At 41.4% G+C, this 12,606-nt stretch overlaps 1 protein-coding gene across 8 annotated transcripts in view; it reads right to left on the bottom strand.

The window, feature by feature from the left end:
• Scai (suppressor of cancer cell invasion) overlaps positions 1-11,656 on the bottom strand; it is a 138,223-nt gene extending 126,567 nt beyond the window's left edge. For 6 of the 8 annotated variants that reach the window (XR_012440789.1, XM_074053215.1, XM_074053218.1 and 3 more), the window contains exons 1-2: positions 11,506-11,656; positions 10,774-10,818 (exon numbers count right to left, since the gene is read on the bottom strand). Coding sequence is in view for 5 of the 8 variants with exons in the window: in XM_074053215.1 (XP_073909316.1) it covers positions 10,774-10,818; positions 11,506-11,558 (98 nt within the window). In the remaining 3 variants the exon portion in view is untranslated. Of the gene's footprint in view, positions 1-2,088; positions 2,132-10,773; positions 10,819-11,505 lie in introns of those variants that run through there. The other 2 variants (XM_074053216.1, XM_074053217.1) reach the window with 2 other exon arrangements.
• Positions 11,657-12,606: the final 950 nt, after the last annotated feature.

Here is a 12,606-nt window from a genome sequence, read left to right as displayed (position 1 = left end):
ACATAGGAGAGTCATGGTCCAGGACTGCATGGGCATAAGCAGTGACACCTTATCAGAAGCAAGAGCTGGGAACACAGTCCAAATGGTAGAATGCCTACCTAACAAGCACAAGGCCCTGAGTTCAAACCCTGTACCACCAATTTAAAGGGTCTTCTGCAGTCAAAGCTAGGGCAAAATGAACACCAATACGAAAAGATCCAGGCATGGTAGTGCATACCTGTAAACCCAGCACTCCAGAGACTGAGGCAGGAAGATTCTGAGTTTGAGGACAGCCTGGGCTACATAACAAAACCCTGTCTCAAAAAAGACAAAAGAAAAGAAAAGAAAGAAAAATATTAAAGAAAGAAAGGAACTATAGTGTTGCTGAAATAATGAACTTAAACTCATTAAATATGGTTAAATCTTGAGTTAATTATATTATTAATATAAAAAAGAAAAGAAAAGGCAGTTACCTTTGGAAAATGCTAGAGAACAATTCATATTGAAAGCCAGTAAACAAAGCTTTTTCTTTTCACATATCGCACTGAAAATCACAGCCAATGAAGAGATGAACAGACCTGCTGCCAGGTACTGTACTGGGATAGCACAAGCAAGTGTGGGGGTTTTTGTTTTTCATTTTTTTCTTTTTTTAGGAAAAGGAAAAGTTCTGAACTCTCACTGCAGTGGGGGTTATATGAATCTCCATGTGTGTTCAATTTCATGGAACAGTGCACACACAAAAAAATCAACTTCAGTATACATTCATTTTAAAAATAAGGTTCAGGGCTGGGGAAGTTAACTCAGTAACAGAGCACTTGCCTAGCATGTGCAAGGCCCTTTGTTCAATTTCCAGCACTGCAAACATTAACTAACTAATTAAAAATAAGATTTAATCCAAAGCACCACACAAACAGGAGACTAGAGAAATATTGGTAAAGTAAGTGCTTTGCAAGCACAGGCTCTGGGTTCAATCCTGAACACCAAAACTAAAATTAAAGAAATTTAAAATTTAAGTCAGCAAGGGAAACCTCTCTTTCTAGTCAGTATTCCAGGCAATAATGAAGAAAGAATGAAAAGAATGAGACAGTCAGTATTTGCAACCCTTAATGAAATAAGAAGCCTAGACACTTTTGACAATGAGTGCCTAACATGAAAAAATGGAAGAGAAAGTACCTTAATGGAAATACATACCACTCACATGATGTATTCTTTTCAGGAAAAAAAAAAAAAACAACATTAAATCTGAATGTCACCAAGTCTCTAGAATAAGCTATAACTACGAGTTCACGAGCCACTCAAGGAACAGAGAAATATGCTAAATGATGCAATGGACACAGAGTCTGCAAAATTCCAATGTGGAAAATCTGGTCAGTGTTTGCCAATAGAAAGAAATTTGGGGGAGTCACAGAACTACTCTATACTGATTATAATAGTGATTACACAACTGCATTAGTCAAAATTCAGAGATCTGTATGCTAAAACAGGTGAACTTTAAACTATGAAAATTTTACTTCAATTTTTAAAAAAAATTAAAAATTTAGGCTGTGGAAAACTCTTCATAACAAATATACTTTCTTCAACAAATAAATAACACAGAGAAAATGAACAGTAGGAAAACCATAGATTAAAAAAGGTTTGATCCAGCAGGGCACCAGTGGCTCACACCAGTAATCCTAGCTATTCAGGAGGCAGAGATCAGGAGGCTCGCAGTTTGATGCCAGTCTGGGCAAATAAGCGCCTCAGACCCTATCTCAAGAAAATCCTTCACAAGAAAAGGGCTGGTGGAGTGGCTCAAGGTGAAGGCCCTGAGTTCAAGCCCCAGTACTGTAAAAAAAAAAAAAAAAAAAAAAAAAGGTTTGATCCTAGTTATTCAGGAGACAGAGAGATCAGGAGGATCAAGGTTTGAATTCAGTCTGGGCAAATAGTTCTCGAACCCTATCTTGAAAATACCCAACAGAAAAACAAGACTGGCAGAAAAAAAATAGAAAAAGACTGGCAGAGTGACTCAAGTGGTAGAGTGCCTGCCTAGCAAGCATGAGGCCCTGAATTCAAATCCCAGTACCACACCCCACAAAAAAAAAGGTTTGAGTCAGGCATAGTGGTGCATACCTATAACTTCAGTACTTGGTAGGCAAAGACAGGAGGATCTCAAGTTCAAGGCCAGCCAGAGCTGTCTCAAAAGAAAAGAAAAAAAGCTTTAAAATTAAAAATAAATAAATAAGGATTAAGGTCTAATCAACTAGTTTTAAGAAACTTGTCTGCATCCAGGTTCAAACTTAAGTATTTGGGGGTAAGTACTGGGATTTGAACTAAGGGCCTCAGGCTTCCTGGGCAGGTGCTCCACCACTTGAAGCACACTCCAGCCACAAAAGTATTTTTTAAAATGTGGAAATCTGAACACTGATGAGATACTTGATGGTGGTAAGAGAATGTTAACGTATTGGGATTGTATGTTCTAAAAGATCCTTACCTTTCACAATACATACTAAAATGTTAACAGATGAGTCATATGATGTATACAATGTGCCTTGGATAAAGGTGAAGCTGGATTAAGCTGACAATTATTGAAGCAGTGGGACAAACAATACAGGTTCTTTCAGGCAGCATTCTAACTCTGGATTTAAAATTTTCCATATTAAAAAAATACAGCCATACTTACATAAAAGTCAAAGTGGAGCCTGCTTAACCTCCTCCCGGCTATTCCCAGCACTCCTCCCTCCAGGGGGCCCATTGAAAGAGTCCCAAGGAACCTTGGGCTCTTTTTGAACACCCCTGAGAATCACTGCTTGACTCCTCTAAGTTTTCCTCTTAAACATTACTATGAAAATGCTGCAGGGACTATGGTATCTTGGCCCTGCAGATTGTGCTGTCACAGAACTGGCCATTGCATTTGCTGCAGGCAGGTTTCTGAGGCAAACACTTACCGTGAATTTTGTAACTAAAGGACAGCGCAGGTCAGAAACATGTTTTCATGTTTTCCATGTCACTATTTTCAGAGTCTCAATTTCTCACATGAATTCAGGTATCTGTCACCTAGATAAACACCACCTATCTTGCCCTGGGTTTAATCCCCAGCACCAAGACCCTAGAGTGGACAGATAATATTCTAGAGACAAGAGAAAAATACCCAAAGACACAAAGCAGTATGTTCTATCTCCCCAGTGAGGTACAGAAGAGCACTCAAACAGAACAACATTCTGTTCTTTCCATGTCAGTCCACATGCTCTCCCTAGGTTATTTCATTCATTTTCTTTTTTTATAGTGAAAATGATAATAAAGTATATTTATTAGGAAAGAAATATACTTTCCATAGGCTGAAAGCAGGTCATCTAGAGAGTGAGGAGAATGATCTAATTCACTAATTTTCAGAACTTGGATAATAAAGTATCTGCTGATGACTTTCAATCTCTCTTCTTGGCAACAGACCTCCATTCTTACCTGCATGGTTAGAGATGACTCATCAACTCATTTTATACTTGAGATAAGGAAATTAAACTCAAACTCTTACCCTCCCCAATTTTGCTCTGTATCTGATGTCTCAATTAAAATCATTCCATCCAAACTATTATTCGTGCTAAAGTTCCTCAAGATACTGTGAAGGAAATTAACAGGGAACTTACAGAGAGAAAAAAAATCAAAACATACACCTGATAAAAAGGCTATTACAATTTCACCTACTATGGGAGGTAGAGATTAGGAAGATCGTGGTTTGAGGCTAGGCAAGGCAAAATATTAGGAAGACCCCATCTCAACAAAACAAGCCAGCATGGTGGTGTGCCTGTCATCCCAGAGACTATGGGAGGGCATAGGTAGGAAACTTGCAGTCCAAGGCCAGCCCTAGGCAAAAAAATAGAGACCCTCTCTGAAAAAAATAAAGCAAAAAGGATTGGAGGAGTGACTCAAGTGGTAGAGTGCCTGCCTAGCAAGTGTGAGGCCCTAAGTTCCAACTCCTGTAAAGGTCCTAACCCCAAAAAAACCCAAAATGTTTCTAGGACACACAAAGAAGCCAAGTATGATGATACACACCTGTAATCTCAGTACTCAAGAGGCTAAAGCAGAATCATGAATTTGAGGTCAGCCTAGGATACATAGTGAGACCCAGATACAAAAAGAAAAACTAAGAAATCCACTTTTTAAAAAAAACTTTTTATTGTGCTGGGGACACACTGTAGCATTTACAAATGTTCTTAAGGTATATCAAACATATCATACTTGAATTCATCCCCACAAGTCCACTCCTAAGTAAACATTTCCTCAAAAGAAAACAGAGACTTATCCCAAATGTTGGTAACAATTGTATTTGTACTAGCCACAAACTTTTTTTAAAGTGCCTGCTCTGCAAGCACCTTCTTTGCAAATGTAAGCCTTGAGTTCAAACTCTAGTCCCATCAAAAAGAAACAAACAAAATCAGATTGGATCTTGCTATGTGGCCCAGGCTGGCCTTGAATTTGAGACCTTCCTCCCTCAACCTCCCAAGTAGATAGGATTATCAGCATGTGCCACTACCCAGCAATATGCATTATTTCATTGAATCATCCAACAAAAAATGACTGAGTACCTATTATGTGCGGAAGCTGGGAATATAGTAGAAATGAAAACAGACAAAAATCTCTGCACTCATGGACTCTATATTCAGAGGAAGGTAATAATGCTACAAGGGAGCTACATCATTACCCACATTTTGCAGAACAAGTTTGAAGGTTAAATACTTTGCCCAAAAGCCCAAAGCTTGCAAACACTGGGATTCAAACTGCAGTCCAGGATTTCTCAGCATTGGCACCACTGATTTTTTTTTTCTTTTTTCTTTTTTTTTTTTTTCCCAGTCAGGGTCTCACCATATTGCCCAAATTTGCATTTGCTCAAATGAAAAATCTTCTTGCCTCAGTCTCCTGAGTGCTAGGATTACACTGTGTAACACCACACTGGCTACTACTGACATTTTGAGCTGAATAATTCTTAGATTAAGAGGCTTTCCTGTGCACTGCAGGGTATTTAGCAGCATTCTTCTACCCACACTAGATGCCCAAAATTCTAACTTGGGCAAAATGTCTCCAGATTTTGTCAAATGTATGGCCTTTGAGAGAGGCAAAATACCCCTTAGTTGATGTGTTAGCTTTCTGTCACTGTAACAAAATGCCTGAGATAAGCTTAGAACAAGGAAAGATTTCTTTTGGCTCACAATTTCAGAGGTTTCAGTTCATGGTTGCTTACCCTGGTGACTTCACAGCTTGAGCCTTTAGTGAGGCATGAAGCAGAGGAGAGCTTACCTCATGGCAGCCAGGAAGCAAAGAGAAAGAAAGAGGGAATTGGGACAAGCCATAGCCCTCAAGGACAATACTCTGTTCAACTAGGTCCCAGCTTCTAAGTTTCTAACACCTTCCAATAGCCCATCAAATTATGAACCCTCAATGTGTTAATCCATTGATGAGATCAGAGCCCTCATGATCCAATCACTTCATCAAAATCCAATCTATGAACAATGCTGCACTGCAACCAAGCCTCCAGTACTTAAGCCTTTGGGGGACATTTCAGATTCAAACCATAACATTTGAGAACCACTATTTAGTCTGACAACACAGCCCAAGCCCTTCAAAACACCTTTCTTTCCACAACTGACATCACTGGTTTAGGTAAATTCACCTCATATATGACTTTAGTATCAGTCAGTCTACAGGCTCATTTCCATCATTTTAATGGTCACACTATAGCCAAAGTTAACCTTCTAAACCATGAGGGACTAAAGGAGTATCCATGGAAACTTCCTCCCTACCACTATGTGTATTACTACAAACCCTTTGCAAACACTTATAAACCTTTGTATATAAACAAAATCATCATGCTGTCTTATATTTCAGTGTCTGTTTTCCCCACTTAATAGATGAGTTTTCCCCAGCATGGGCCATATCCCAACCATGTCTTTATCTCCAGAACCCAGAACTAGAAAGCACTCAGATGTTTCATGAACAAATTACATATGCCATCAAACGCCTGGATCTCTTTGCTTTAAACACATAACCAAATCATACAGATAAGGTTTTTTTGTGTGTGTTGTTTTGGTTTTGGTTTTAGTCCTGGAGATTGAACCAAGGGCCTTGCACATCAGATAAGACTTAGTCAATGTGTATTCTATCCAAGCAAATGGGTCTTGCTCCAAATAAGAACTGAAAGAATTTTTATAACCCAAACTTTACTAACAGACATATTGAACTCCAGAAATTTCAAAACAAAAGGCAGATAGGCTTTCCTAATCTTAATTCTCCTTTCAGTCTAGTACAGTCCAGGGCATTCAATAGTCTCACACTATTTTGGACCACTAAGGCTCCATCCCACACTAATTCTTCTTGCCATCAATTCACTCATTAGTTCACTAGTCTTATTGAACTGTAGCTCAGTACTGATTACAAAGAAGAATGTTTAATTTGTATTAGGTACAAAACAGTATGAGGTACGAATATAAACTAAGACAAGGAAATAAAAGATTCAAAGAGATAACAACAGTAGGGAATGACGTGCTGTAGGACCCTGTTCACTGGTAATATCTCAACTTGAAGTGAGAAGCATTCTAAGAAGCAATCTTTAAAAATTCACTACTGGACTGGAGCTGTGGCTCAAGTGGTAGAGTACCTGCCTAACAAGCATGAGGCCTTGAGTTCAATACCTAGTACACACCCACCCACCCACACACCCACCCACACACACACACACACACACACACACACACACAAACACACAAGGGTTCATAAAAACTAACCACTGAAGGTAGGTGCTGGTGGCTCAGCCTGTGGTCATAGCTACGTGGGTGGCTGAGACTAGGAGAATCACAGAATCACAGCCAGCTGAGGAAAAGTGCATTAGAACCCCATCTCAACCAACTGCTGGGCATGGTAATGCATGCTTGTCATTCCAGCTAGGCGGAACGCTGAGATTAGGAAAATGGAGGTTCCAGGCCAATCCCTGCAATAAAGCTCACAAAACCCAATCTCATCAGAAAAAAATCTGGTTGTGGTGGTGCACACCTGTCATCCCAGCAGGCCAATGTGAACAAAAAGTAAGACCCTATCACCAAAATGACCAGAAAAAAAAGGGCTGGAGGTATGGCTCAAATGGTAAAGCACCTATCAAGTGTGCAGTCCTAAGTTTAAACCCCAGTACCGCTAAAAAAAAGATAAAAATAAAAACTAACTACAATGCTCAGTGGTACAATGCTCACCTAGTATGTGCGAGGCCCTGGGATCGATCTCCAACATGGTAAAAACAAAACGAAACAAGACTCCTGAGGCAGGAGGATCACGGAGCTCAAGGCCAGCCTGGACTATATAGAAAGAACACCCATCACCAAAAAAAAAAAAAAAAAAAAAAACAAAAACCACTTCACTACTGGATTAATCATTGGGATTTTCCCCACACACAAAACCACACTGTCCCCAGTATGTAGAACAGTGAGAGAACTGTACCAAGGTCTAACAGTCAAAACACTTGCAATTCTCTTCCACATGTTCAACTCATAGACACCTTGAATCTGGAAACTGAGCTCTTTGCTTCTTTGCTTTGCTCCAGGAAACTCAAGAACCAGATGTGGAATTTACCTTCAGAAACTGCAGAGTACTTTCTGGTCTGTGTACTAATCTTGCCACTAGTTTATTCTTATTCTTTTTCTCTCATTTCTTTTTTGTCTTAATTTCTTTATTTGTAATCTACTACACTGTACATATTGTGAAAAGAGGTGAGAAATATAAGGTATTTGATGGGTGGGTTTTGTTTTTGTTTTTTTAAACAAGGTCTGACCTTTGAACTCGAAATCCTCCTGCCTTAGACTCCTGAGTAGCTGGCATTATAGACACATGCCACTGAGTCTGGCTTGATGAGTGCTTTAACCTAAAACTTATTGTGTACAGAAATTTCTATGTGCCAGACTCTGTTCTAGGCATTTAATAACCCTAGCAGGGTTAAGCTATTATTATTTCTATTTTACAGATAAGAAACCTGAGGCTCAGAAAGGATTTTTTTTTTTTCCTTTGTGGTGCTGGGGATCAAACTTGAGGCCTCATGCATGCTAGACAAACCAATGTATGGGAAAAAATGCTATGAAATACATGACATATGAAATGTACTCAAAAATATTTATGGGGCTGGGGACATGCTCAAGTGGTAGAGTGCCTCCCTGACAACTGCAAGGCCCTGAGTTCAAACCCTAGTACTGTCAAAATAAAAGGAAAAAAAATCTATATTTATGGAGTAAATACTCTTCATTATTTTGCCACTGAGCCACATTCCCAGCCCTAACAAAGGCTTACTGCATATAACATTACAACTTGCATTTGACAGAAGTGGATTCAAATTCAGCTGAAACCATCACACAGAAGGCTATTATGGGAAAAAATAAAGAAGAGCAGAGGAAGGAGAGGGTGGGGAAAGCCCTCATTGAGGATGTGATGTGTAAGCTAAGTTTTAAAGGGAGGAACATGTCAAGGAGAAAAGAGAAACTTGAGACAACACATGCAAAAACCTAAAGCAGAGAAAACGTAAGTTCTGGAAATGACAAACAGAATACAGTTATGTTCAACAATTTAGTCATCTTGAAGGGTTCAACAAAAAGTTGTGTCATTTAAAATTAAACATTTAATAGGCCCATCATTGAGAATTTCTATGGCCACAGTACTAACCTGTGGCTAGAAAGGTAGGTTCAGCTAAAAAGTCTGAATTATGTTCAGTAGCATGGGGAAACCACAGAAAATTCCTAAGCATTAGAATTAAATTATCGACTTGCACAGTGTGGTAAAGAAATTACAGGTTGGAGGTAGGGAACCAGTCAGGAGGCTATGATAAGAGTCTGGCAGTGGGATAACAAATATTAAACCAGGGCTGTCTAAAACAATACAATGCAAACAATATTTTGATTTTCTAGTACCTGTCATTAGAAAACATAAAAAGAAGTGAAAATAATTTTAGTGATATTAAAATTTATTTAGTGACATACACCTAAAATATTATTGTACTATATAATCATTAAAATTTGGAATCAGAAGTGTTATATTCATATTTCTCATACTAACTTGAAACCTAGTGTTTATTTTATACTTATCTCATTTTGAACACTAAATTTTCATTGAAAATAGTTGATAGCTATTTAGACTCCATAAATTTTATAGATCAAAGAACACATTCACATCTCCAAGGATGCTCAAGACATACTTAAAACATTTTCCAGTACGTGATCAGCCTGTTAAATTAATGAAAAATTCAGTTCTTCAGACACACCAGCCACATTCTGAATGCTCTGGAGCTATATGTGATTACAGTACTGAACAATATAGGCCTAAAGAGTGACAAAGGTGCTGGGTACCGGTGGCTCATACCTGTACCTAGTTACTTGGGAGGCTGAGATTGGGAGGATCACAGTTCAAGACCAGCAGGGCAAAAAGTTTGAGAGACCTCCCCTAACGCCCATATATTAAAAAAAAAAAATGAATTGGAGGTATGGCTCAAGTGGAAGAGCACCTGATTTGGAAGCATGAAGCTCAGAGTTGAAAACCCCAGTATCATTAAAAAAAAGTGACAAAGGTACTTCAGCTACTGGCACATCCACCATCACTATTTCATATCAACCTACTGTTGAGGATTTCTGTGTATTAACAGAGAAAACTTAACAGGTATTAACCATGAAAATAGACCTACTTACTGGTCATACCCTCACTACTGTAGCTTACTTTCTGTGGGCCAAGGCCAACATATGTAAAAAAGGAATCTTCAAAAGCCTGCACAGAATTGCTAAGTAGTACCCGACTCATGGAATGCCCGAGAATGAATATTCTTCGTTATTAAAAGAATAATTCACTTGTCTGTGGCCTACGTAAGCCCTTTATACTATCTCTTTTTCTAAGGCTCAACCATTTCAGTTTATGAGATTTTATGTGTAATGAAAAAAGAGAAAGCAGAAAGGGTTTTTTTGGTGGTACTGGGGTTTGAACTCAGGGTCTTGTGCTTGCTCGGCAGGCACTCCACCACTTGAGACACACACCCAGCCCTTTTTGCATTAGATAATTTTCAAGTAGGGTTCATCTTTTTTGCCCAGCTGGCCTAGCTAGCCATCCTACTTACACCAACCTCTCTCCCTCTTAGCTGGCATGACAGGTGCACATAACCACATCCAGCTTTTTTGTTGAGATAACTTTTTTTGGGCCTGGGCTGACCCTTAACCACAATCTGCCTGAGCTCCACCTCTGGAGCTAGGATCATAGGCAAAAAATTTATTTTCAATTCTATATTTATTAGAAGCATAATAGTTAAGAAGTTAAGCTCTGGAGTCAGACTGCCTGGATTCAAATCCTGGTTCTACCACTCACTAGATGTGTGATCTTGAATATATACTTGGCCACTCTATGACTCAATTCCCTCTTCTGCAAAATACTATCTTGGGGTATCTCAAGAATTACAGGAAATAATTCTTATAAAATACTTGCACATAGTACTTGTCACGTATCAGCTGTTCAATAAACATTAGCTTCTCAGAGATGGTAGAGAAGTTGAAATTACGAATAATGTACAAAACTAGGATTTCTGAGTTTTCCATGCTTCCTACATCATATACCAAAAAACAAAAAAGAAAAAAAAAGGGTAGAGGCAGTAATATGAAGTCCTCAAAAGGACAATGTTGCATGTAGCTATATTCGTTGAAAAAGAAGCTAAGTAAGAAACTTCGCTTACTGACCACGCACAGTTATGCAGTATGGCACAGGTGCAGTCAAGCAAACAGAAAACCACGAAGCAAAAGGGGAAGAAGGCATTTCCCTTACCTGCTTTTCCGTTTTCGAGGTGGTTTCTCCACTGTGCCAGTCAGTCTACAGACCAAAAAATACGATGGTAACTAAAAGTAACACACGAGAACACATCCCGGGGCCCTACTGTGCCAGTCGAGAACCAAATGTACCAGCCTCTGGGACCACGGGTCGCCATGACCACATCTACAAACACCTTATGCCTTCTTTCCCCTATTTACCAAGACCAAGCAATCCTGGACTCACAGTTCTAATGCCCTCTTAGTCCAAACCCTGCTGTGCCTTCTGGTCCCTCAGCCCCCATTCGACACAGCCCAGATCCCCAAAACCACCTACCTCCACCGACCTACTCATTGTCTGCCTCGTCAACCCCTCCAGCCCCCCGGCGCCCCCACACCCGCACCTTCCCAGCTTCTCCTTTTCCGTGCCCACCCCCTCCCGACCACGCACGGCCCCTCGGAGCCCCGCCCCTCCCGGCCAGGCGCCCCCCACATTCCACGGCCCCACGGCGGGGCGTGCGCCCTGCCCCTCCCGGCCCAGCGCCCTAGCCTCAGCCCCCGCGCCCCTCTCGCCCCCCGGCGAGGACGCAGTCGCCCCCGCTCCTAGGCGCCCCCAATGCTCCGAGCCTGCACCCTCACTCCTCGGATCTCGGCGCCCCAATGCTCGGCGGCCCCAGTCGCTGCCCCTGGGCCCGTTCCCTCGCCCCCGCCCCAACCCCAAGCCCGGCTTCCACCAGCTCCCCGCCCTCACCTGGGGGCCAGGCGACTCCGCGGCTGCTGGGGCTGCCGGGCTCCTCTGACCATCCGGCTCCTGCTCCGCCGCGGGAGCTGCTCCGGCGGCCGCAGGGCTTGCTCTGGAAGCTGAGGCGGCGGAGGCTGAAGTAGGCGGAGAGGCGGGAGGAGGGCCTCGCGCCTCTGCCAGGCTTGCCGCGGGGTCCGCCCCCTCCGCGCCTCTCTTCGCCTCCCATTGGTTGCAGCCCGAGAATGGACGTAAACTTGGCTGTCGATTGGGTGTTCAGGCCGTCACTTCCCGCGCTGCCCACCTAGAGGTTTGGTTGAGACTGCAGGTGGCGGCAGAGGTGCCTTACAGACTGCTAGCAGGGCCTAAGGAGACCCGAGCGCCACCGTGCGCCAGAACGGGGACACTGCATCTCTGGCGCCAGACACCTGCCCTCAGGTTTCGGTGAGCTTCTGTGTCTGATGTCTCAGACACCTGCTGGCTCCTCCCCACACCTACGCACCATCCCATAACCAAAAGCCAAGCATTGCGGTTTCCCCAAATGCCCCCAGCAGGTGCAAGAACAAAACAACTCTTCCAAATGAGGTTCCTTTTGAACCACCTCGAATGTGGTCCCTATCTGTATCTGAACTCAGTGCTTATCCTTCATGGAGGAATCAGTCCCAAAATGGTAACAATCCACCAAAACAAAGCATGGTTTAGCTGCTCAATCCTATGCAGGAAAGATCACAAACTTAGGTGCAGGCTTTTCAGAAAGCAAGAAAAAAATTTAAATTACTGTGAAAAAAAAAAACAAACAGCACTGCAAAAAGAATCGATGGAGTAACTAAAAGCAATGTATTCAATTTTGAAAGGCCTAAAAGGAATTGATTCTTCAGTTTGTGGTAACCATTCTGTGACAGTGCAGATGAATGTAAGTACATCAATCAATTTTAAAATTCACTGCATATTTGATAGAGTCAAAGCATGCAAAATGACCAACATATAAACACAATAAATTTAGTTACCTTTCCTCTTCTCTAGCAAGGCCATCCTTCAAAGTGAGGCAGTTTCATAATATAAAATTTTTTTTTAAGTGTAACTACTCTTTACATTTCTGTTTTATGTAGTTAT

The sequence above is a fragment of the Castor canadensis genome, chromosome 13 (genome assembly GCF_047511655.1).
Source record: "Castor canadensis chromosome 13, mCasCan1.hap1v2, whole genome shotgun sequence".
Classification (NCBI taxonomy): Eukaryota; Metazoa; Chordata; class Mammalia; order Rodentia; family Castoridae; genus Castor; species Castor canadensis.
The sequence above is the reverse complement of the archived record's forward strand: the minus strand, read 5'-3'. Positions and strand labels throughout refer to the sequence as shown.